The following is a 22,699-nucleotide window of genomic DNA, read 5'->3' as shown; positions in this document are numbered from 1 at the left end:
GATAAGATGCATAAATATTTCATCTAATAACAAATATTTAGGGGAAAATCAATCAATCAATCAATGTTTATTTATATAGCCCTAAATCCCAAGTGTCTCAAAGGGCTGCACAAGCCACAACAACATCCGCGGTTCAGAGCCCACATAAGGGCAAGGAAAAACTCACAACCCAGTGGGACGTCGATGTGAATGACTATGAGAAACCTTGGAGAGCACATTTAATCCTTTTTAAAGGAGAACTGCAGTTTTTTGGGGAATTTTGCCAATAGTTCACAATCACCTTATTGCAGGTAAACTTGCCAAGGGACATGTAAGCAAATATAAACATTGCTGTATGTATACTTTTGACCAAGCAGACTTGGTCACATATTCAGTAGACCCATAATAAATTCATAAAAGAACCAAACTTCATGAATGTTTTTTGTGAGCAACAAGTATGTGCTCCAATCACTCTATCACAAAAAAATAAGAGTTGTAGAAATGATTGGAAACTCAAGACAGCCATGACATGATGTTCTTTACAAGTGTATGTACACTTTTGACCACGACTGTACGCCTAAGAATGTCCATCCATCCACAGTGATCACACAGAGGAAAGAAGTTGTGCAACACTACCCTCTAGTGGTGATATGTAATATTGCTCGGCTAATGGAGTATTTATTATCCTTTCACATACTACATTCTGGACTACATTCAAGGGTGAAGGCCTCATCAATCACGTATAAAGCTCAAAATAACAACAATAAAAAATGTCCAACATTGAAAATTAAACACGAACAAACAATAGAGTGCATTGTGCTCACTCCCACTCACAAAATGCTCACTCCCACTCACAAAGTCAGGTTGTCATCAGGAAGTGTTTTTTTTTTGTTTTTTTTTACTCGTGGTTGTGGTTTTGATACAAGAGCCTCACTTAAACTACAGATCCCAAACGGTCGTTTCTTGCAGTCGACACGTTTACTTAGAAATTGGTCTAACAAAATAATCACGGAGGGGGAGATGACGTCTGACATCAGTCAGGAGGAGTTGGACTTTGCAGATCTGTTTCTTTATAACCCGCCAGAGGATGACTTATCTGATACTTTCATCCAAGGTGTGTATCTTTCATATCTTCCCTACTAAAATGAAAACAAATACAGTCTTGGTCAAAAGTGTACATACACTTGTAAAGAACATAATCTCATGGCTGTCTTGAGTTTCCAATCATTTCTACAACTCTTATTTTTTAGTGATAGAGTGATTGGAGCACATACTTGTTGGTCACAAAAAACATTCATGAAGTTTGGTTCTTTTATGAATTTATTATGGGTCTACTGAAAATGTGAGCAAATGTGCTGGGTCAAAAGTATACATACAGCAATGTTAATATTTGCTTACATGTCCCTTGGCAAGTTTACCTGCAATAAGGTTGGTGCAGTTCAGCTAAATGTGTTGGTTTTCTGACTTGGACTTGTTTCTTCAGCATTGTTCATGCGTTTAAGTCAGGACTTTGGGAAGGCCATTCTAAAACCTTAATTTTAGCCTGATTTAGCCATTTCTTTACCACTTTTGACGTGTGTTTGGGGTCATTGTCCTGTTGGAACACCCAACTGCGCCCAAGACCCAACCTCCGGGCTGATGATTTTAGCTTGTCCTGAAGAATTTGGAGGTAATCCTCCTTTTTCATTGTCCCATTTACTCTCTGTAAAGCACCAGTTCCATTGGCAGCAAAACAGGCTCAAAGCATAATACTACCACCACCATGCTTGACGGGTAGGATGATGTTCCTGGGATTAAAGGCCTCACCTTTTCTCCTCCAAACATATTGATGGGTATTGTGGTCAAAAATCAAAATGTTTATTTCATCTGACATCACATGGACAAAGATAAGACTTTCTGGAGGAAAGTTCTGTGGTCAGATGAAACAAAAAATTAGCTGTTTGGCCACAATACCCAGCAATATGTTCGGAGGAGAAAAGGTAAGGCCTTTAATCCCAGGAACACCATCCCTACCATCAAGCATGGTGGTGGTAGTATTATGCCCTGGGCCTGTTTTGCTTCTAATGGAACTGGTGCTTTACAGGGAGTAAATGGGACAATGCAAAAGGAGGATTACCTCCAAATTCTTTAGGACAAAAGGAGTGGCCAAAAATTCAACCAGAAGCTTGTCAGAAGCTTGTGGATGGCTACCAAAAGCACCTTATTGCAGTGAAACTTGCCAAGGGACATGTAAGCAAATATTAACATTGCTGTATGTATACTTTTGACCCAGCAGATTTGGTCACATTTTCAGTAGACCCATAATAAATTCATAAAAGAACCAAACTTCATGAATGTGCTCCAATCACTCTATCACAAAAAAATAAGAGTTGTAGAAATGATTGGGAACTCAAGACAGCCATGACATGATGTTCTTTACAAGTGTATGTCAACTTTTGACCACGACTGTATATCAGGTTTTTGCTCTTTGAACGAATGAGGATGCATTTTCCAATGGAAACGGTCATTTTAGTGAGTGGGTAAAAATACATGGACACAGTAAGAGGTGTCTCCCTTAGTTTTACTTTACTCTGACAGCAGTGCAGCATTAACAAAAACGTTTTTAAAAGTTTTGACTTCCGTAAAGTGCAAGTGGAATGTCTTTGGTCAGGTTGAAGGTACAGTAGAGTGGCCATCTAAAAAAATGTGTCATTTACCTTTAACATGATCCATCCATCCATTTTTCTACCGCTTGTCCCTTTTCCGGGTGGCGGTAGGCGCTGCATTCGGGCGGTAGGCAGGGTACACCCTGGACAAGTCGCCACCTCATTGCATACCTTTAACATGATAAAACACAAAATAGAATACAAATAAAAGGTAGTAGGTTTTAGTGAGGATTTCACAGTTTCACAGTTTCAGTCAGTATGTATTCAATGAAATGGTCTTACACCCACTATTTGTTCATCTATTTGTTCATCTCATTGAGCAAAGAAGTAGTCTGCTTTAATAATACACAAATAAAACTCAGTTTTCACATAGTGATCGTTACCACCTGGTCGTTTAATCCGCCTTTGGTTGTATTGACAGAAAATGGCGAGCGCCCCCCACTACTCGGGGTCAACACAACTATCGTTAAGGATAGTCCTGCTAAAGAAAGCTCATCATCTGAGATGGTGTTTTACTCCATGGGCTTGGCCACAACAACTGGGATCATCCCAGCTCCTAGCCCCAGGATTGAGATCACTCCATCAGGGGATTCCCTCAGCTCTCAGGCCCTGGGGCAGAGCCTTGGCTCCAAAGTCCTCGGGGCCTACCGGGAAACTGCAAGCCCTGCCAGTAGCAACTCCTCCACCGGTTGGGTAGCAGAAGGATGCTCTCCATCAGCCTCGCCAAGCATTTCTCCCCACAATAAAGGCACACGTGCCACAGAGTTGTCCACCCTAGACCTCTGTCCTTACATCCAGGGCATCCACACTTCTTCTACCCACTCCTTACCAGGAGCCTCTGGAGGTAACAGCTTTACCGATGAGCCCTTCCTCCTGCCTCAGCACCAAGGCACCCGCTCACCACAGGTCCAGCGCCGCTCCCGCTCTGTCTCACCACAGGGCAAGCGCACTTATGACCAGATATTCACCTGTCAGGGTGCCACTCCAGTCAAACAACGCTCCCGAAGTCCCAGTCCTATACCCTTGCCTTACGAACTGCTGGGTTCCTACCATCCCCCTCAAAGGCAGGTTCAAGGCGTGTTTCAGACCCAAACGCAGATCTCTAGAAAAGGTCTGGAAGAAGTGGTGAATAATGCCCATGGGGCAAACCTCAGGTTAGATTGTGTGTATAGGGACGAGTGTGAGAGGGGAGGAGCAGTGGTCACGTCTGGAAACTTCTGTGTAGTCCCAACTTCATGGTCTTCTCAACCAGTCCCCCTTGGATCATTTAGGTATGTAATCACTTGGGTCTGTTATCATTATTTTCTTCTTTCCTAATGTTAAATGATCTCTTTTTCTTCAAGAGGCCTTTCCTTAGTCCCACTCCCCTCTCTAGAGTGGGCATTGCCCAGTAAGTCCAGTCAGTACGAGCTGGTGATCCAGCACCAGCCGAGATCTCACCACAGAGCCCACTACGAGACCGAGGGCAGCCGCGGACCTGTCAAGACACCCAGTGGTGGACACCCAGAAGTTCAGGTACTTGGCTCCCTCACTTCTTGTCTGTCCTACTCATTGATATAAGCAGAAGCAAACTGTACGTGTGCATAAATATATTTATATAACACATGTGAATTAAAATTAGCAGTGCTCCTCACAAGGTCCATGATCATGACATGGCTGTTGAAACACCCAGCAGGAATAAAAAAAACACAAATTAGCTTTATTGACTGATCCGGCAATTAAATAAATGAACTGCTGCTGCTTTTTTTCCTAGCACTTGTCATGCCTGTGGAAAGACATCCCCACTAGGAGGTTTATTTATTTGAGTTTGTTGCAAGTAATTAAGAGTTTTCAGTCCGCATTTGTTGTGCCTGTTAGCTCCACGGTTATCAAGGGACAGCTCTGCTGGGGCTGCATGTCTTCATCGGGACAGCCGACGAGAGGCTGCTGAAACCCCACGCCTTCTACCAGGTCCACCGCATCACTGGCAAGACCGTGACCACACCCAGCACGGAAAGGATGGTCAATGGGACCAAAGTGTTGGAAATCCCACTCCAACCAAATAACAATATGAGAGCGGTGTAAGTAGCCAACACGGACCGTAATGTTTCTTGCGGTTCTTCTAATTGCTTCTAGTTCTAAAGTATGTTCTGTCTGTAATAGCATTTTATTTTAAAGTTGCTGCTGTTGGAAACAAAACATTCACCAATTCCAATGTACCAGTATGGTTTTTTTTCCAAGAAAGACCTGTCAGCAAGCCTCCAGGTGTATTATACGAGTGCATAATTGTAGTGGCACTATATGAAACCACCCACACCTGCATCAGGTTGGGCAGAGAATGAAGGTCACGAATTGAGCTCAACAGCCACAGCTGATCCTGTTCTAGCAATGGCAGCAACAAAAACTGACCAGAAACCGACCAATTCTATGCCGCGATATCCATAGTTGTTACCAACTGACAGAGGCCTGATCACAAATCCCATGAAATGTGTTCTGTCAGCAGTCAAAATGCAACAAACATTCTTCATAGTATTTCAGGTTTTAATTGAGTTGTAATACTAATCTGGCACAGAATAGCCAAGATCAAGATCTAGGTCAAGGCTTTGTTACAACCCCCTAGGATTGACTGCGTTGGGATCTTGAAGCTGAGGAATGTAGACATTGAGCTGAGGAATGGCGAGACGAACATGGGACGCAAGAACACCCGGGTTCGCTTGGTGTTTCGTGTCCATTTACCGCAACCCGGAGGCCAGTTGGTGTCTCTTCAGGTGGCCTCACTGCCCATTGAATGCTGTAAGAATGTAGACCAAGAGCCGTCAAGGATTTCCATACAGTTCTTATTCATTAACAGTTGTTTTGTTTGTCCAGCTCAGCATTCTGCTCAGGAGATCCCTATAGTCAATAAGCAGAACATGGACAGATGCTCCGTACTCGGTGGACAAATAATGTTCTTGACTGGGCAGAACTTTACCTGCGACTCCAGGGTGATGTTCTCAGAGAAGACACGAGGTGAGACATATATTGCAATAGTTTATCACTTGAATGAAGGGATAAATGCCTCTGTTTGACACCATCAATAAGAGAAAGTACATGTCTACTCATTTTGCCAGACTTTTTGGTACACATTAAACCACTAAAGCTCATTAACACATTCATTTTTGGCGCCTCTAAATTGTTTACCTAGAAAAGAAAACTGCTTACATATCACCCTAGTAACAACATGTTGCACAAACTTTTTCTATATTTTTGCAGTTGATTAGAGTATACATATATATATATATGTATATATATATATATATATATATATATATATATATATATATATATATACACACACATATACAGTATATCTAGTCTAATATGTTGTGTAATGTTGAAATCGAATACTACTGTACACTCTGTGAGAAAGAACGGTTACGGTCTACTACACAGCTTCATGGTTGCATAGTTTAGCTTTTCAGTCAACAGGATGTGGTAAGATAGACTTGGATATAAATAGAGACAGCAGGTTAGTAATCAGTAACAAAAAGCAAATAATCACACAAAAAAACTACCGTTTGTAAATAAAATACGATGCAAACATTACATTTTTACAGTATGTACCACCACTTTCAGATGGCCTGCAAATCTGGGAAGTGGAGGCAACTGTGAACCGAGAAAATTCCCATGCTGTGAGTGCAGCGGTTTGCAGCGATATATGTCATGGGCATTACAAGCTGTAAGTGCTCTTGTTACGTTACCCTTTCCAGAAAGTACTAGTGGTTGAGGTTCCTCCGTATCGAGACCGTACCATTTGCCACGCAGCCAAAGTCAACTTCTATGTCATCAATGGGAGAAAGAAGCGCAGTGAGCCCCAGCACTTCATCTATACCCCCATGATAAGTGGTAATCCATCTTTTGTCCTCAATGTGATGGAGTGAAATATTGTCTGTATATAATTCATCATTTCCAGTGTCTGAGCACCTTTCCTTTTTGTATCCAAGCCATTAAAGTAGAGCCACTGGATGAGAGGCAGATGAATCCGTGTGCTTACTCAGACATCCAACCTCTGTCTGGCATGTCAGTGAAGTCGCTCTTTCATTGGCCGGAGCACCAGAGCGAACTTCAAGCCATCGGTGTTTCTCCAACACGCTTCTTAAACAAAGACGAGGATCAACAGGATTTCCAGCCCTTATTCTACCAGTCAAGAGCTGGTAATCTAATCAACACCACAGAGCTTCTCTACCACCCTAGCAGCCAACTTTACTACAACAACTGTGCTGCTGTACTCCATGGTGGCTTGCTTACAGCGTCAAACCCTGCCAACATCCATGCCTTAGTAGTCCCGCTCCATCAGGGCGTCGCTGTTAAAAAACCTCAAGACAAACTATGTAAAGGTCCTGAGGTCAACCACGCATTCAAGGCATATTCATCGACAAGGCATCAAAGTACCGTGCAAGTAGTGCAGTCCCTGGGAAAGTCACCACCTTCGAGATTGTTCCAAAGTGACATTTGTGAGAAGGCTCCGATCCAGACGGGCAAGGTCGGACCCAACCGAGAGGCTCTGACTCCGGAGCGACTCGCCATCAAACAGGAGGACCTCAGCTGTGTCTACCTGGAAGACGGTGAGTATTTGCAATTTTCAAAAAGGAAATATTTAACCCTCACTATTCCCAAAATAAGCAGTAACGACTGCAAACAAAAACAGGTGTTTCCAACTTTCACTATTGTTAATGCTACTTTAACAAAAAGAAACGGAGGTGAGCTATTTGTGTTTTATTTGTATGACTGACAACATTTAAAGTGTTGTTTAAAGTTTAAAGATAAATAAGAGGGGCCCCAAAACAGATCCCTGTAGCACCCCTATAAACAGTGACACATTCCGAACAAAGGCCCTCGTATTTAATACATTGGGCCCTGTTTTCTGAATAATTTGAAAACCAAGCGACCGTATGTTCTGGCAGTCCAATGAGAAACAGCCTGCGTTTTAAAATAGCGTGGTAGACAGTGTCAAAAGCTTTGAAGAGACAAACAAAAAGTGAGGCACAGTACTGCTTTTTATCAAGCACTACAATGATGTCATTAATCACCTTCATTGTAGCAGTAGTAGTGTTGTGCTTTTTCTGAACCCTGATTGATATTTAGGAATCATTTTATTTATACGCTTTCAACTAATCACAAACAAGAGATTCCAGAATTTTTGATAAGACACAGAAATGTAATATTGGCCTATCAATTGTAAGAAAAATTGTGTGCCTCCAAATTGTTGCTTCAAAGCTAATAAGGATTTTGGCAAAATAAGGACAAAACATTTATTTACGGTTGTTGTGTATTTTCTGACGTACATTTCGCCGGCGGTACAGATTTGGATAACCGCTGGTCACTAAACACTGCATGAATGTAGCGGTGGAGTGCATCAAAAACGGCTGAAAAATTGCCCCAAAATTATTGTTTTAGATACTGCTTTGACACAACAACAGCATGTTTTATTGTAAGTTTATGGTCTGGAGTATATTTACAACTATATTTAGACTTGACTAATATCAGAATGACTCCGTTGCATGCCTCCCACGTCCTAGGTACCAAACATGGCGCCTCTGGTTTAGATGTCTGTACTGTAACCCATCCTTCCTGACGCTTTTGCACGCTTCGACAGCTACAGCTCAGCGCTTACCCGCCGGTCAACAATATCAAAATAAGTTAAGAAAGAAGATGAAGAAGACTACCGGTAGGTAAATGAGTCAGAATGTTCTTTAATAAAACAAGACTACACAATAAACCCAAACATATCAGTCGGCGTTTCCTTCAGTCTTTCTGATAGCTTTCTACAGGCCGGCTTACTAATACAGTGGAATAAAGATCTGACATTATGGTTTATAGTTTTGGTGTGCCACCCAAAGATTTAAAGTGGCCCCATCTGGCCACCCATATGAAACATTTCTGGAGGTGTCACTGGAGCTACTGGTAGCTTATGAGCTTTGTGTTTTAGACTCCTGCACTAGAATCTGTTTTTGATCCTAAGAATCAGCATTTATAGAAGTATTGTGTAGTCCGTGTGGTTCCAATTGTCTTACATTTAAAGAACACAACAGGATTAAGCCTTTAAACCGTAGCCACAATTTTAAAAATGGGGTACATCCAATGCAAAAGACAGCTCAAGCAACGCATCTAAAGATAACTGGAGCGTTTGATTCTTGTGGTCTGGTCTGCAAATGCACACGGGCACACACATTGGTTGCTTGCAAACCCTTGTGGTTTGCTTTGAGGCACTTTTCTAGCCACTTTCCGGTCTCACTTGCACACACTCTTTTACTTGTCGAAACATGCTTAATGCAGAGATGTCTGGAGCATTATCAAATTGTGAAATTGAAATAATTTCATTAAAATATCCCTATTTGTCCAGCGTTTTCGCCTTTGTTTCATGTGGACCAAAATGTTTGCTACCTGACCTAGTGGCACAGAAATAGGTAGCCAAATATGCAAATAAAAGAGTCAAACCCGTGGCAAATATAGCAAGCTTTTTAGTGAGTGTGAATCAAAGTCAATTCAAGGCATGTCTTTTTTTAAATCAATCCCAAAGTATGTTCTTTGCAAAACATAAATATGAATACCAGAAATGTATGCAACATGAAATACAAGAACTAAAGAAGTGGAATACTGACATCTAGTGGGCGTTAACAGAACTGCAGATTGAAAACATAAGTAAATACTGTATAGTGTACATTACTCAAAAAGCAGCGACGGGATGCTGCATAATCATTTGTGTTTGTAGGTTTAAAAGCCTAAAGTTGTTCATTTTCTGTTTGCAGTGAATGACATCATACGAAGAGACCTGAGAGATCATCACAGTGATGCTGAAGGCCCGCATCGTCCTGCACTCTGAGGATCTACCTGAACATCATCAATCAATCAATCAATGTTTATTTATATAGCCCTAAATCACTAGTGTCTCAAAGACCATCACATGCAGATCCAATTGATCACTTAGATCAGGGGTCCCAAAACTTTTTGACTCGGGGGCCGCATTGGGTTAAAAAAAATGTGTGTGTGTATATATATATATATATATATATATATATATATATATATATATATATATATATATATATATATATATATATATATATATATATATATATATATATCGCATGAATGCAGCTGAGAGAGATAGGCTCCAGCACCCCCCCGCGACCCCGAAAGGGGCAAGCGATAGAAAATGGATGGATGGATGGATGGATATATGTATATACGTTATCGATGGGAAAATGCATTTTTAGACTATATGATTTGCCTAGGAGACACCAAGAGTAACAAGCGGTAGCAAATGGATTAGAAAGGACGGATTAAAGAATAATATTTTTATTTTTTTTTAAACGTTTTTGGTTTTTTTACTTGGGACTCCCCGCGGGACATTTTTTTGGAGAGAATATTTAGAAAAATTAAATAATTTAATTGATTTGTCGATTTTTGAAAATTCACAATTGCGAATCGGAATTCAGATGTGAATCAATTTTTTATGCACCCCTAATAGAGCAGCCTAGAGCAGGAGTCCCCAAACTTTTTGACTCGGGGGCCGGGCTGTGTATATATACGTTAGGTCAGGAAAAAACACAGAGGCCATATCATCCCTACAAGCCTGTTTCGCGGGTTTCCCTGCTTGTCATGGGATTTTATTCGACATCTGAATCCCGATTCTAAATTGTGAAATTTCAGAAATCGATAAATCAATTAAATTATTTCATTTTTCTCAATAATCTCTCCCAAAAAATGTCCCGCGGGGAGTCCCAAGTTAAAAAAAAAAAAAAAAACGTTTAAAAATTTTTTTTTATTTTTTAATACGTCCTTTCTAATCCATTTTCTACCGCTTGTTATTCTTTGTGTTTCCTAGCCGCTCATCGAATAAAATCACCTGACGAGCAGGGAAACCTGCGAAACATGCTTGTAGGGATGATATAGCCTCTGTGTTTTTTCCTGACCTAACGTATATTCCGCTCTACCCCAGTATTGAGCACTGTATAATGGATAAACCACAGAAACCTTCACTATATATATATATATATATATATATATATATATATATATATATATATATATATATATATATATATATATATATATACACACTACCGTTCAAAAGTTTGGGGTCACCCAAACAATTTTGTGGAATAGCCATCATTTCTAAGAACAAGAATAGACTGTCGCGTTTCAGATGAAAGTTCTCTTTTTCTGGCCATTTTGAGCGTTTAATTGACCCCACAAATGTGATGCTCCAGAAACTCAATCTGCTCAAAGGAAGGTCAGTTTTGTAGCTTCTGTAACGAGCTAAAGTGTTTTCAGATGTGTGCACATGATTGCACAAGGGTTTTCTAATCATCAATTAGCCTTCTGAGCCAATGAGCAAACACATTGTACCATTAGAACACTGGAGTGATAGTTGCTGGAAATGGGCCTCTATACACCTATGTAGATATTGCACCAAAAAGCAGACATTTGCAGCTAGAATAGTCATTTACCACATTAGCAATGTATAGAGTGTATTTCTTTCAAGTTAAGACTAGTTTAAAGTTATCTTCATTGAAAAGTACAGTGCTTTTCCTTCAAAAATAAAGACATTTCAATGTGACCCCAAACTTTTGAACGGTAGTGTGTATATATATATATATATATATATATATATATATATATATATATATATATATATATATATATATATATATATATATATATATATATATATATATATATATATATTCCGAGTGCGATGATGTCACGTTATCGAGACACTGAGAGTAACAAGCGGTACAAAATGGATTAGAAAGGACAGATTTTTTTAAATGAAAATTATAATAATTAGATATAAATAATAATAACTTTATTACATTTTTTTAACTGTGGACTTCCCGTCGGCCGGATTTTGGAAGCTGGCGGGCTGGATCCGGCCAGTTGGTCGTAATTTTGGGGCCACTGACCTTGATCATGGGTTTTAAAGTATGTAATGAAGTATATTCTGAAGCTAATTTTCCTTTATTTTCTGATCACTTTAGAGTCTGTTTAAGCGGCCAACATAGGAACTAAAAATTATTGAATTTGGGGCCGACACCGAAGATTTAATTAAGTATAGCACCTCAAATGTTTTGGGACTTTATTTACACAATGTGACCATGTGAAGGAGTCACAACAATTAAAACATGGCTACTATATTTTGTTAGGCCTGTACATGGAATACTCATGCTTTCAAACGGTTGTATTTAAATGTGTGAATTAATATGTAAGCCTGACCATCTCTTCAATCTTTGGCAGAAGGAGAATTAGAAACATTAACATGTTTTTCGGGGGAAAAAATCCAATGATATTATTCACTAACTGTATCATTTTGGAAATAAATTCAGGCCAAGTGGGTTTATTCTGGCTAAGTGTTTGATAAAGATGCAATATTTGAGTGTTTGCTAAGGCTTCCTATTAGAGCCAAGTGAGCTAGCAGGGCTCCTTTGTCTATATAATGTATCAAATATAAGCAAATAAAACACATAATAACAATCGTCTCATGTGACTTCAAATGATAAAATGTTTAAATTATATTACGACTTACACACGCAGGAGAAATGAGGAAAAATAACTGCCATGTTCAAAATCGAACGTTAGAGGACGACATTTGCAAAGTCACGAACACCAGCGCCACCAAGCCGGAACCGGATATACGTCATATAAATTAAAACGTCACTTCCGGTAAGGTCCAGTTCTCCAGTGTTCCGTAGCTACGTCAACAGAAGGATACATATGCCTTATTTTCTTCTGTGGAGCCATCTTTTACAACATTGACTCATATTCTACTGGTTGTAATAATTCCAAGTTTGACTACAATTAAAGTTTCTTAACGCTCATCTGTATTTTCGCTTCTGGTAAGCCCGTTTTTTTACTTATATTCAGTGCCACGTTGAGCTGTTTTTAGCCGTTTAAGCTACAATGCCCTGCTGCGTTCAGGGCACTGCTGGTAGCGTTGGAAACTAGCAATAACAAAATAACATTTAAGTAAATACATGTAAAGGCGTGGAGTATTTTTGTTGTTGCTCTCTGATTATGCATGTGCTAATGTAGATGTGCATTTTACAAGCACTTAGCCACACTCCATCATAATATTATTTGCAGTAGCCTCCTGCACATGGTACAGGTGTATTATCTAGCACAGTGTTTTTCAACCACTGTGCATGTGCCGTGGAAGATTATCTAATTTCCCCTATTTGGGTTAAATATATGTTTTGCAAACCAGTAATTATAGTCTGCAAATGATGTGTTTGTTGTTGAGTGTCGGTGCTGTCTGGAGCTCGGCAGAGTAACCGTGTAATACTCTTCCATATCAGCAGGTGGCAGCCGGTATCTAATTGGTTTGTAAAGGGATAAGCGGTAGAAAATGGATCGATTGATGTCGGAAACAGCGGGAGGTAGTGTGCAGGTAAAAAGGTGTCTAATGCTTAAACCAAAAATAAAGAAAAGGTGAGTGCCCCTAAGAAAAGGCATTGAAGCTTAGGGAAGGCTATGCAGAAAACTGATGGCTACAAAGTAAACAAAAACAGAATGCTGGAAGACAGCAAAGACTTACTGTGGAGCAAAGACGGCGTCCACAATGTACATCCCAGCATGACATGACAATCAACAATGTCCCCACAAAGAAGGATAAAAACTACTGAAATATTCTTGATTGCTAAAACAAAGTAGATGCGGGAAATATCGCTCAAAGTAAGACATGAAACTGCTACATGAAAATACCAAAAAAAAGAGAAAATGCCACCAAAATAGGAGCGCAAGACAAGAACTAAAACACTACACACAGGAAAACACCACAAAAGTACAAATAAGTCAGGGTGTGATGTGACAGGTGGTGGCAGTACTGAGTTTCGTTTTTTAATGATTTCTGCTGGTGTTGTGCCTCTGGATTTTTTCACCGCAAAAAATGTGCCTTCGCTCAAAAAAGGTTGAAAAACACTGATCTAGCACAGTGTTTTTCAACCTTTTTTTGAGCAGAGGCACATTTTTTTCAATAAAAAAATACGGAGGCACACCACCAGCAGAAAACGTAAAAAAAATGAAACTCCACCAGGTTGTCGTGCTTTATTTTGAGTTTGTTGTTGTTTTCCTGTGTGTAGTGTTTTAGTTCCTGTCTTGCGCTGTTATTTTGGTGGCCCTTCCTGTTTGGTTGGTGTTTTCCTGTAGCAGCTTCTCGCCATCCTTTGAGTGCTATTGCCTGACCTGCTTTCTATTGGCAAACAAGACTATTTCAGTTGTGCGGACGCTTTCCTTCTTGTGGGGACATTGTTGATTGTCATGTCATGTAGGGATGTACTTTGTGGATGCCGTCTCTGCTCCACACGCTGTAAGTTTTTGCTGTCGTCCAGCATTCTGTTTGTGTTTACTTTGTAGCCAGTTCAGTTTTACTTTCGTTTTGCATAGCCATCCCTATGCTTCATTGCCTTTTCCTTTCCCTTTTGTTCATTTTTGGTTTAAGCGTTACATACCTTGTTACCTGCGCGCCGTCTCCCGCCGTGCTCTGCATATTGGGATCACGACAAACCATCCTCGACGCAATGAAGTACCTGCTGCCACCTACTGATATGGAGTTTTACATGGTTACCCTGTCGAGCTCTATACAGCACGGACACTAGACAACGGCACATTATTTGCAGATTATAAGTATTGATTTGCAAATAATTATATTTTTTGGACCAATTAGGTGAAGTTGCATAATTTCCCACGGCGCACCAGACAATATCTCACGGCACGGGGGCACAGTGGTTGAAAAACACTGATCTAGCATGCATCTTATGTGTGGGGATCATTATCCTTTTTTGTTCCTTAGGTTGCTGAAGGTAGCAAATATGTCGGCAGATCTGGACCTGTCTCCTCCTGAAGTCCCAGAGCCGACTTTTTTAGAGAGCCTACTGCGATACGGGCTGTTTCTTGGTGCCATCTTCCAGCTGGTCTGCATCCTGGCCATCATTGTCCCAACCCCCAAAGGGCATGAAAAGGTAAGGGCGTAGTTCTTTGTTGTAATGACCTGTTTGTTTTAGTGAAGCTTATGGGACTACCAAAAGTTTTCGATACTTAAAAATGAGACGACCTACACCGAACCTTGCAACAACAACAAAAAAAGCAAAAAGTTTTTTTTCCACCTGTTCGTGGTGAGCGTGAAGTGCACGGAACTCCGATGTCATAACGTCATCAAACCTCACCATTACGCATGTATGTAGATCCAACTGTAGCATTTGCCTGTGGCAGCGTCAGAGAAAGTTATGTCAAATTTTGCCAGTGATGTGCAGAGTGATACTTAAATATCGATTCCGCCGATACCAGATATATATGCTGTAATATCGATTCTCAAATCAAAATATCTATACTTTAGTTATTTGAGATAATGTATATCATTAACAGGAACACAGTGTAAACAAAAGTAACTAAACTTGTGAATGACACAATGTGTCAATGTTGGATGCTTTTGTTTACATGTTCATATATAACTGAATTGTGTATTAGTTTTTATGATATTGGTAGTTTATTTATCATCAATTATTTTGTTGCTTTTATTATTTTAATAAGTAATTTTTTAATGGTTTGAAACACAATTTTTGTGTTCTTTGTTTTGATTGTGTCCTGTTTTTTTTCTGTGTTAGCTAGACTATATTGTTATACTTGTCACTACCTCAACGTACAGTACTTCTGAGTTTGAAATAAATACCAGTGTTTCCCACACATTCATTTATTTGTGGCGGCCCGCCACGAAAGAATTACGTCCGCTACAATTTTTTTTGTTTTTGTTTTTTTTTTGTTTGTTTTGTTTGTTTGTTTGTCCTGTCCAGCTTCTCAGGCAAATCATATAGTTGATGTAGATGCCCATATAGGCTGTTCAGATTCACATTACAAAAGAGAAGTGTAGGATACTTCTCTTGTTGCCTTATTTGTATTTGACCACTACTGTTTTCTGTTTATTTGTTACTGACTGTGGCAGGACACCTCTGCCTCTGTTTCACTTTATGTTGCTGGTAAATAATATGGTTGTAGTAGTAGGCTAAAGTTAAATTATTTAGTATGCACTAATTAAAGGGGCAGAGCTTTAAGAGACATTTTAGCTTTTATATTTCATAAGTTATATTTTTTGTAAGAACCACAATTAATAAATATATCTCAGTGAATAACTTATTGTTCAAATCTGTATATGTATATATATGTATATGTACATAAAGTGTTGTAATTATATTGTAAAATGGATGGATGGATGGATGGACGTTTAAAACAAAACTGTTATTATTATTTAGTAAGTATACATTTTTTTAGCCTTTTTAGAGAAAATCATATCATTGTAGTAAATTATGCAAACTACTCAATGATGTCATGGTGACCACGCCCATAGCCACGCCCCCGCCGCCACAGGTATCTTGGCAGTTTATGGAAAACACTGAATCTTGTATTATTTATGCTATGAGACATGTTGTAATTCACAATACACAGAATTTTTTAATTTTTGCAAACATATTAGGTATATTTGCACAAAGTATCTGTATCGGCTCGGTATAGCCGATACCAGCCTGAAATGTACTAGGTAACAGATCAAAAAGAAAAATAGTGGTATTGCACATAACTACATTTTGCATATTCCCTTCCCTTTTTTCTTTTGTAGGAGGAGAGCGAGTCCACTAACGGTAAGGTGGCCGAGCAGACAAAGAAACCTAAAGGACCAGTGCCTCAAATTCGACCGAAATCAAAGAAAGAAAGCAAGAAGAAGCGATAAATGTGTGTCTGTGTGTCGTTACTAAGTAAAGTTGTCAACTCGTCATATTTTAGCCAGTATTGCTTTTTAGTATCATCAAACACTAACCATCACGGTCCTATAATAGCATTTGTTTTTATCAACTGGATGCTCGTCTGTCTTTCTGTGTTGGCCCTGCGATGAGGTGGCCACTTGTCCAGGGTGTACCCTGCCTTACGCCCCTTACGATGGATGGAACTTTGCAAATAAATACATTGTTGTCATAAGCCACCGTGTCTCTGTCTTGGATAACATTATTGCTCATGTTATGTGGTGGTTCTTCTACGATGTTGCAATATCCTGTCCTTTCATAACAGCTGTGTCCCAATGCAGGGGCTGCACCCTTCAGAGGACACCTTTAGGGGAACCATTGTGTTTTGTAGGCTATACCAGTGGTCCCCAACCACCGGGCCGCGGCCCGGGACCGATTGGTACCGGGCTGCACAAGAAATTAAAAAAATATATATATATATATTTATTTTATTTTATTAAATCAACATAAAAAACACGATATATCAATATAGATCAATACAGTCTGCAGGGATACAGTCCATAAGCACACATGATTGTATTTCTTTATGAAAAATAAAAAAATATATATATTTTTTTTAATTTCAAACCCCACACTAGGGCTGCAACAACTAATCGATTATAAAAATAGTTGCCGATTAATTTAGTCATCGATTCGTTGGATCTATGCTACGCGCATGCGCAGAGGCTACTTTTTTTTTTATTTATGTTTTTATAAACCTTTATTTATAAACTGCAACATGTACAAACAGCTGAGAAACAATAATCAAAATAAGTATGGTGCCAGTATGCTGGGTTTTTTTTCAATAAAATACTGGAAAGGATAGACATGTATTTTTTCTCTTTTATCCGATTATTAATCGATTAATCAAAGTAATAATCGACAGATTAATCGATTATCAAATGAGTTGTTAGTTGCAGCCCTAATATTAACAACAGCTGGCTTCAATTCTTTGACAGATTTTAATGTTTTTTTTGTTTTTTTTAAAGCTAAAAGAATATATTTAAAAACAAAACATGTGTAATAGGTGACTAAGTATATTACCAATATTAGTTTTAAAAAATTACAGCGCTTTCTCCAATCCAATTTATTTATATAGCACATTTACACAACAAGAATGTTTCCAAAGTGCTGCACAGCCATATTAAAAACAATATTATGCTACAATAAAAACAAAGAATAAATGAATACAATACCAATACAGAGACAATATAAAAAATAAATATGATTAAAAACGATTTTAAAGGGTAAAACCAATTAAAACATTCAATCATTCAATTCCAATAGTTTTTTTCTTCCATTTTTACTGTTGTTTTTTTTAATGGATATGTTATTGTTTGATATTACACAACTTTTTAAATTTTTTCGTTACTATGTATCTGTGTCGTATCGGTATTGCCGATATGGAGTAAGTATCGCACACCACTAGTTATTTCAGCATGTAAAATTCCGACTGGTGATACATAACGTCGATTGCCCTATGTCTACTCAAGAGACTTTTTCTGATATTTTTGACAAGTTAGAGAAGCCCCGCTTTCGCAGGGCAACAAAAAAATGAGTTATACTCTTGTTGTTCCTCCCCACGGAAATCTTTAGTAAAAGGCGAAAGATTTATGCGATTTGAAGAGAAACAAGAGTGATCTGCCGTGGAATTGTACTGTGGCCAAGGACATTCCCAGCCACACCGAGGTAACACACGGTCTTAAGGTGGCACACTTTAATTAACCAACAACAACTGATGACATCCAATCACATTCACAGACAACGCAGTGCCACCTTAAAAATATCAACCGATTTTAGCCGCCTGTCTTCTAGCTTTAGTTCACTATTTGGTGGGTTGCACGCTAAGGATTCTGGGAATTATATACAACACGCTTTCATTTAAAGTCAGGGGTGTCCAAACTTTTTCCACTGAGGGCTGCACACTGAAAAATCAAAGCAAGCGGGGGCCATTTTGATATTATTTATTTTAAAAACCAATACAATATATGTATAAAAAATATACATTTAGGCCTCCACTCAGGCTTGATACCGGGAACTACAAAGGGTTTAGGTTCAAAAAAATAAAAAAATTGTAATTATTTAGTATTATTATTATTATTATTATTATTCAAAGTTTAAATATATTGATCAACATTAGGTATATTTGTCAATATAAGGTTGTTGTTTTTTTAGATTTAAGTTGTATGCCCTTTTTGTCAAAGAAAACCCAGTTTTTTATGGAAAAAACACAATATGAAATATTTTCCCCCAATAAAATTTTAAAGTGGAACATTTCAGATTATATAATAATTGGAGCTCATAACATAACTCATAACAACATTGATTTTAATGTATTATTATTTTTTGAGCAATGACACTTAAAAAACAAAAAAAGTCCCACTAAAATTATTGGGGATCCAAAAGGGTCCTGCTCAGTAAAGTGTTAAAAAATATTTTTTTATTTTTTTTAAAACTGTTAACACAATAGTCTCGAGATCAACTTCAGATCTATCCGTCAATTATAACTTGTATTGTTGTTTATTATGTTCCTGTTCATTTTAGGCCCTTCTTTAAAAATAAAAAAAACATAGTTTTTTATATGGCAAACACAAAATATGCAACATTTTCCCCAAAAAATATCTCAAAGTGGAATATTTAATGTGACCTAATTGGAGCCTTGAATAGGTCAATAATTCATAATAACATTGTTTTTGATTCATTATTATGTTTTAAAGAAAGAAACAGCCTGCATGACAGCTCAGTGTTATTAGAGTCAACATAGCAACATTTTATTGTCACCTGTTTACTCTTTTATACCACTTTTTTATGCTTTTTATTTTTTTTAATCGTATTTTTAGAATGTGCCGTGGGGCCGTTAAAAAATTACCTGCGAGCCGCAAATGGCCCCCGGGCCGCACTTTGGATATCCGTGATTTAAAGTAGACGTTCTATATAGCAAGTAGTGTAACATATAACGAGAATATATATATGTTGATATTTATGTGTTAATTCAAGCAGAAGCTTGTGGATGGCTACCAAAAGTGCCTTATTGCAAGTCAACTTGCCAAGGGACATGTAAGCAAATATTAACATTGCTGTATGTATACTTTTGACCCAGCACATTTGCTCACATTTTCAGTAGACCCATAATAAATTCATAAAAGAACTAAAATTCATGAATGTTTTTTTTTTGTGACCAACAAGTATGTGCTCCAATCACTACATCACAAAAAATAAGAGTTGTAGAAATGATTGGACACTCAAGACAGCCATGACATTATGTTGTTTACAAGTGTATGTAAACTTATATTGTAGCGTCCCGGAAGAGTTAGTGCTGCAAGGGATTCCGGGTATTTGTTCTGTTGTGTTTATGTTGTGTTACGGTGCGGATGTTCTCCTGGAATGTGTTTGTCATTCTTGTTTGGTGTGAGTTCACAGTGTGGCGCATATTTGTAACAGTGTTAAAGTTGTTTATACGGACACCCTCAGTGTGACCTGTATGGCTGTTGACCAAGTATGCCTTGCATTAATTTGTAGATATTACGTGACTCGGACGGCACGCGCGCAAAGGAAATGCCTTTAAGGTTAATTGGCACTCTGTACTAGTGATGCATCGGCGCATGGCGTACCGCTTTTAGAAAGTCACGTGACCGATCATGAGCTGTTTCGGTCACGTGACCGATACGCAAACTGTGTCGCACTGACGCCTCCTCTGTGCCCTGTGAGCGGGTCTTTTCTACAGCCGGAGAAATAATAACTAAGAAGAAAAATCGTCTAAAATTTAATACGTCGGAAAAACAGTTTTTTTTAATAAAAATGTGTAAAAAAGCAAAAACAAAATAAGTTCCCAGTCCACAGGCATCCTCATTCACAACACATTCTCTTAGATTTCCATGTTATGATACATGTTCGCATTATTTATTGAATGTATCTAAAAAAGATAAAAATATATTTTTATTTAAATGAAGATATGAAATAATCCTAAATGGAATACAATGACTTGGTTTATATTATTGTATATACTAGGTCATAAAATCAGTGTCAGTTGAGTCAGTCTATAGGTTGCCTGTAGGGATTTTTAAGGCCCGGGGGCCACATGCGGCCCATTAAGCTTTTCAATCTGGCCCGCCGGACATTCCCAAATATTATTTTTTAGATTTTTAAGATGGAAAGTGTAGCTGCCATTATGATGTGCAGTGATGTTTTCTAATGACCGTAAGTCTTCAACTATACTAAGTATTTCAATGGTTGGAATCTGCGCTTTTGGATGATATACTAGTTACTATGGTAATCTAATTAGTTACTATGGTCATCTAATTAGTTACTATGGTCATCTAATTAGTTACTATGGTAATCTACGTCACAGCAGCTCAGACGAGGCACCAAGCAGTGTGGGCGGGGAGCGTTTCCACAGACGCGGAAGGAGATTTCCACAACAAAGTTCTAAAGCTTAGTGATATATCAGATTGTAGGTGGGTTTATTTTGTACCCTTCGCGTTCATATTTCACTGTTTGTTGCATTTTTGTCGTGTTTCATTTGATTGTAAAATATGTCGATCGGTAGGGGGTGTGACATTCATATTTTGTCAATATTCAGTGTTTTATCGTTCATAGAAAATTTTAAATTCCATTATGTTTTTTAAGGTGGTCTGTCATAATGTTTTTAACATTCAATCAGACATTATTGTGAGGTTTTGTATTAGTGTTCCTAAAAATAGATATACCGGCCCCCACGCACATTTTTTTCTCTAAATGTGGCCCCCGAGTCAAAATAATTGCCCAGGCCTGGGTTAGAGTGTCCGCTCTGAGATGGGTAGGTCGTGAGTTCAAACCCCGGCCGAGTCATACCAAAGACTATAAAAATGCTTGGCACTCAGCATCAAGGGTTGGAATTGGGGGTTAAATCACCAAAAATTAGGGATGTCCGATAATGGCTTTTTTGCCGATATCCGATATTGTCCAACTCTTAATTACCGATACCGATATCAACCGATACCGATATATACAGTCGTGGAATTAACACATTATTATGCCTAATTTGGACAACCAGGTATGGTGAAGATAAGATCCTTTTTAAAAAAATTCATAAAATAAAATAAGATATATGAATTAAAAACATTTTCTTGAATAAAAAAGAAAGTAAAACAGTTACATAGAAACTAGTAATTAATAAATATGAGTAAAATGAAGTGTTAAAGGTTAGTACTATTAGTGGAGCAGCAGCACGCACAATCATGTGTGCTTACGGACTGTATCCCTTGCAGACTGTATTGATATATATTGATATATAATGTAGGAAGCAGAATATTAATAACAGAAAGAAACAACCCTTTTGTGCGAATGGGGGAGGGAGGTTTTTTGGCTTGGTGCACTAATTGTAAGTGTATCTTGTGTTTTTTATGTTGATTTAATTAAAAAAAAAACAAAAAACAAAAAACGATACCGATAAAAAAAACGATACCGATAATTTCCGATATTACATTTTTAAAGCATTTATCGGCCGATAATATCGGCTTGCCGATATTATCGATCTCTAATATATATATATATATATATGTATATAAATCCATCCATCCATTTTCTACCGTTTGTCCCTTTCGGGGTCGCGGGGGGTCGCTGGAGCCTATCTCAGCTGCATTCGGGCGGTAGGCGGGGTACACCGTGGACAAGTCGCCACCTCATCGCAGATATATATATATATATATATATATATATATATATATATTAGGGCTGCAACAACTAATCGATTAAAATCGATTATAAAAATATTTGCCGATTAATTTAGACATCGATTCGATGGATTTATGCTATGCGCATGCGCAGAGGCTACTTTTTTTATTTTTTTATTTTTTTTTATAAACCTTTATTTATAAACTGCAACATTTACAAACAGCTGAGAAACAATAATCAAAATAAGTATGGTGCCAGTATGCTGTTTTTTCCCCAATAAAATACTGGAAAGGATAGAAATGTAGTTTGTCTCTTTTATATGATTATTTTCTTATCTGGTTAAATAAAGGTTCTACTATATGATTATTAATCGATTAATCGAAGTAATAATAGACAGATTAATCGATTATCAAATTAGTTGTTAGTTGCAGCCCTAATATATATATATATATATATATATATATATATATATATATATATATATATATATATATATATATATATATATATATATATATATATATATATATATATATATATATATATATATATATATATAAAGTAGCCTGATATAGAGGTTGTTTGTGTAGCATGTTTGCAGTAGGTGTCTAAAAACAGCAGAGGGCTCCTGTCATGTAG

The 22,699-nt window shown here is 38.0% G+C and overlaps 2 protein-coding genes and 1 non-coding gene across 3 annotated transcripts; 2 read left to right on the top strand and 1 right to left on the bottom strand.

The window, feature by feature from the left end:
• Window positions 1–999: 999 nt before the first annotated feature.
• On the top strand, window positions 1,000–9,601 carry LOC133643595 (nuclear factor of activated T-cells, cytoplasmic 2-like). The gene is made up of 11 exons (XM_062038265.1): window positions 1,000–1,093; window positions 3,046–3,895; window positions 3,968–4,139; window positions 4,482–4,684; window positions 5,224–5,396; window positions 5,472–5,612; window positions 6,219–6,274; window positions 6,353–6,488; window positions 6,587–7,207; window positions 9,392–9,483; window positions 9,546–9,601. Exons 1-10 carry the CDS (start codon window positions 1,000–1,002, stop codon window positions 9,463–9,465), a joined length of 2,520 nt encoding a protein of 839 aa, XP_061894249.1. The 3' UTR covers window positions 9,466–9,483; window positions 9,546–9,601.
• A 2,695-nt stretch (window positions 9,602–12,296) lies between these two features.
• Window positions 12,297–16,599, top strand: manbal (mannosidase beta like). The gene is made up of 3 exons (XM_062038266.1): window positions 12,297–12,481; window positions 14,434–14,602; window positions 16,249–16,599. Exons 2-3 carry the CDS (start codon window positions 14,453–14,455, stop codon window positions 16,357–16,359), a joined length of 261 nt encoding a protein of 86 aa, XP_061894250.1. The 5' UTR covers window positions 12,297–12,481; window positions 14,434–14,452; the 3' UTR covers window positions 16,360–16,599.
• Window positions 16,600–17,934: 1,335 nt separating this feature from the next.
• Window positions 17,935–18,048, bottom strand: LOC133643662 (U5 spliceosomal RNA). Its single transcript, XR_009824720.1, has one exon. It is a non-coding gene; the product is annotated as a U5 spliceosomal RNA (small nuclear RNA).
• Between the last annotated feature and the right edge of the window lie 4,651 nt (window positions 18,049–22,699).

The sequence above is a fragment of the Entelurus aequoreus genome, linkage group LG26 (genome assembly GCF_033978785.1).
Source record: "Entelurus aequoreus isolate RoL-2023_Sb linkage group LG26, RoL_Eaeq_v1.1, whole genome shotgun sequence".
NCBI lineage: Eukaryota > Metazoa > Chordata > Actinopteri > Syngnathiformes > Syngnathidae > Entelurus > Entelurus aequoreus.
Note: the sequence above shows the minus strand (reverse complement) of the source record. Positions and strands in the feature narration are given on the sequence as shown.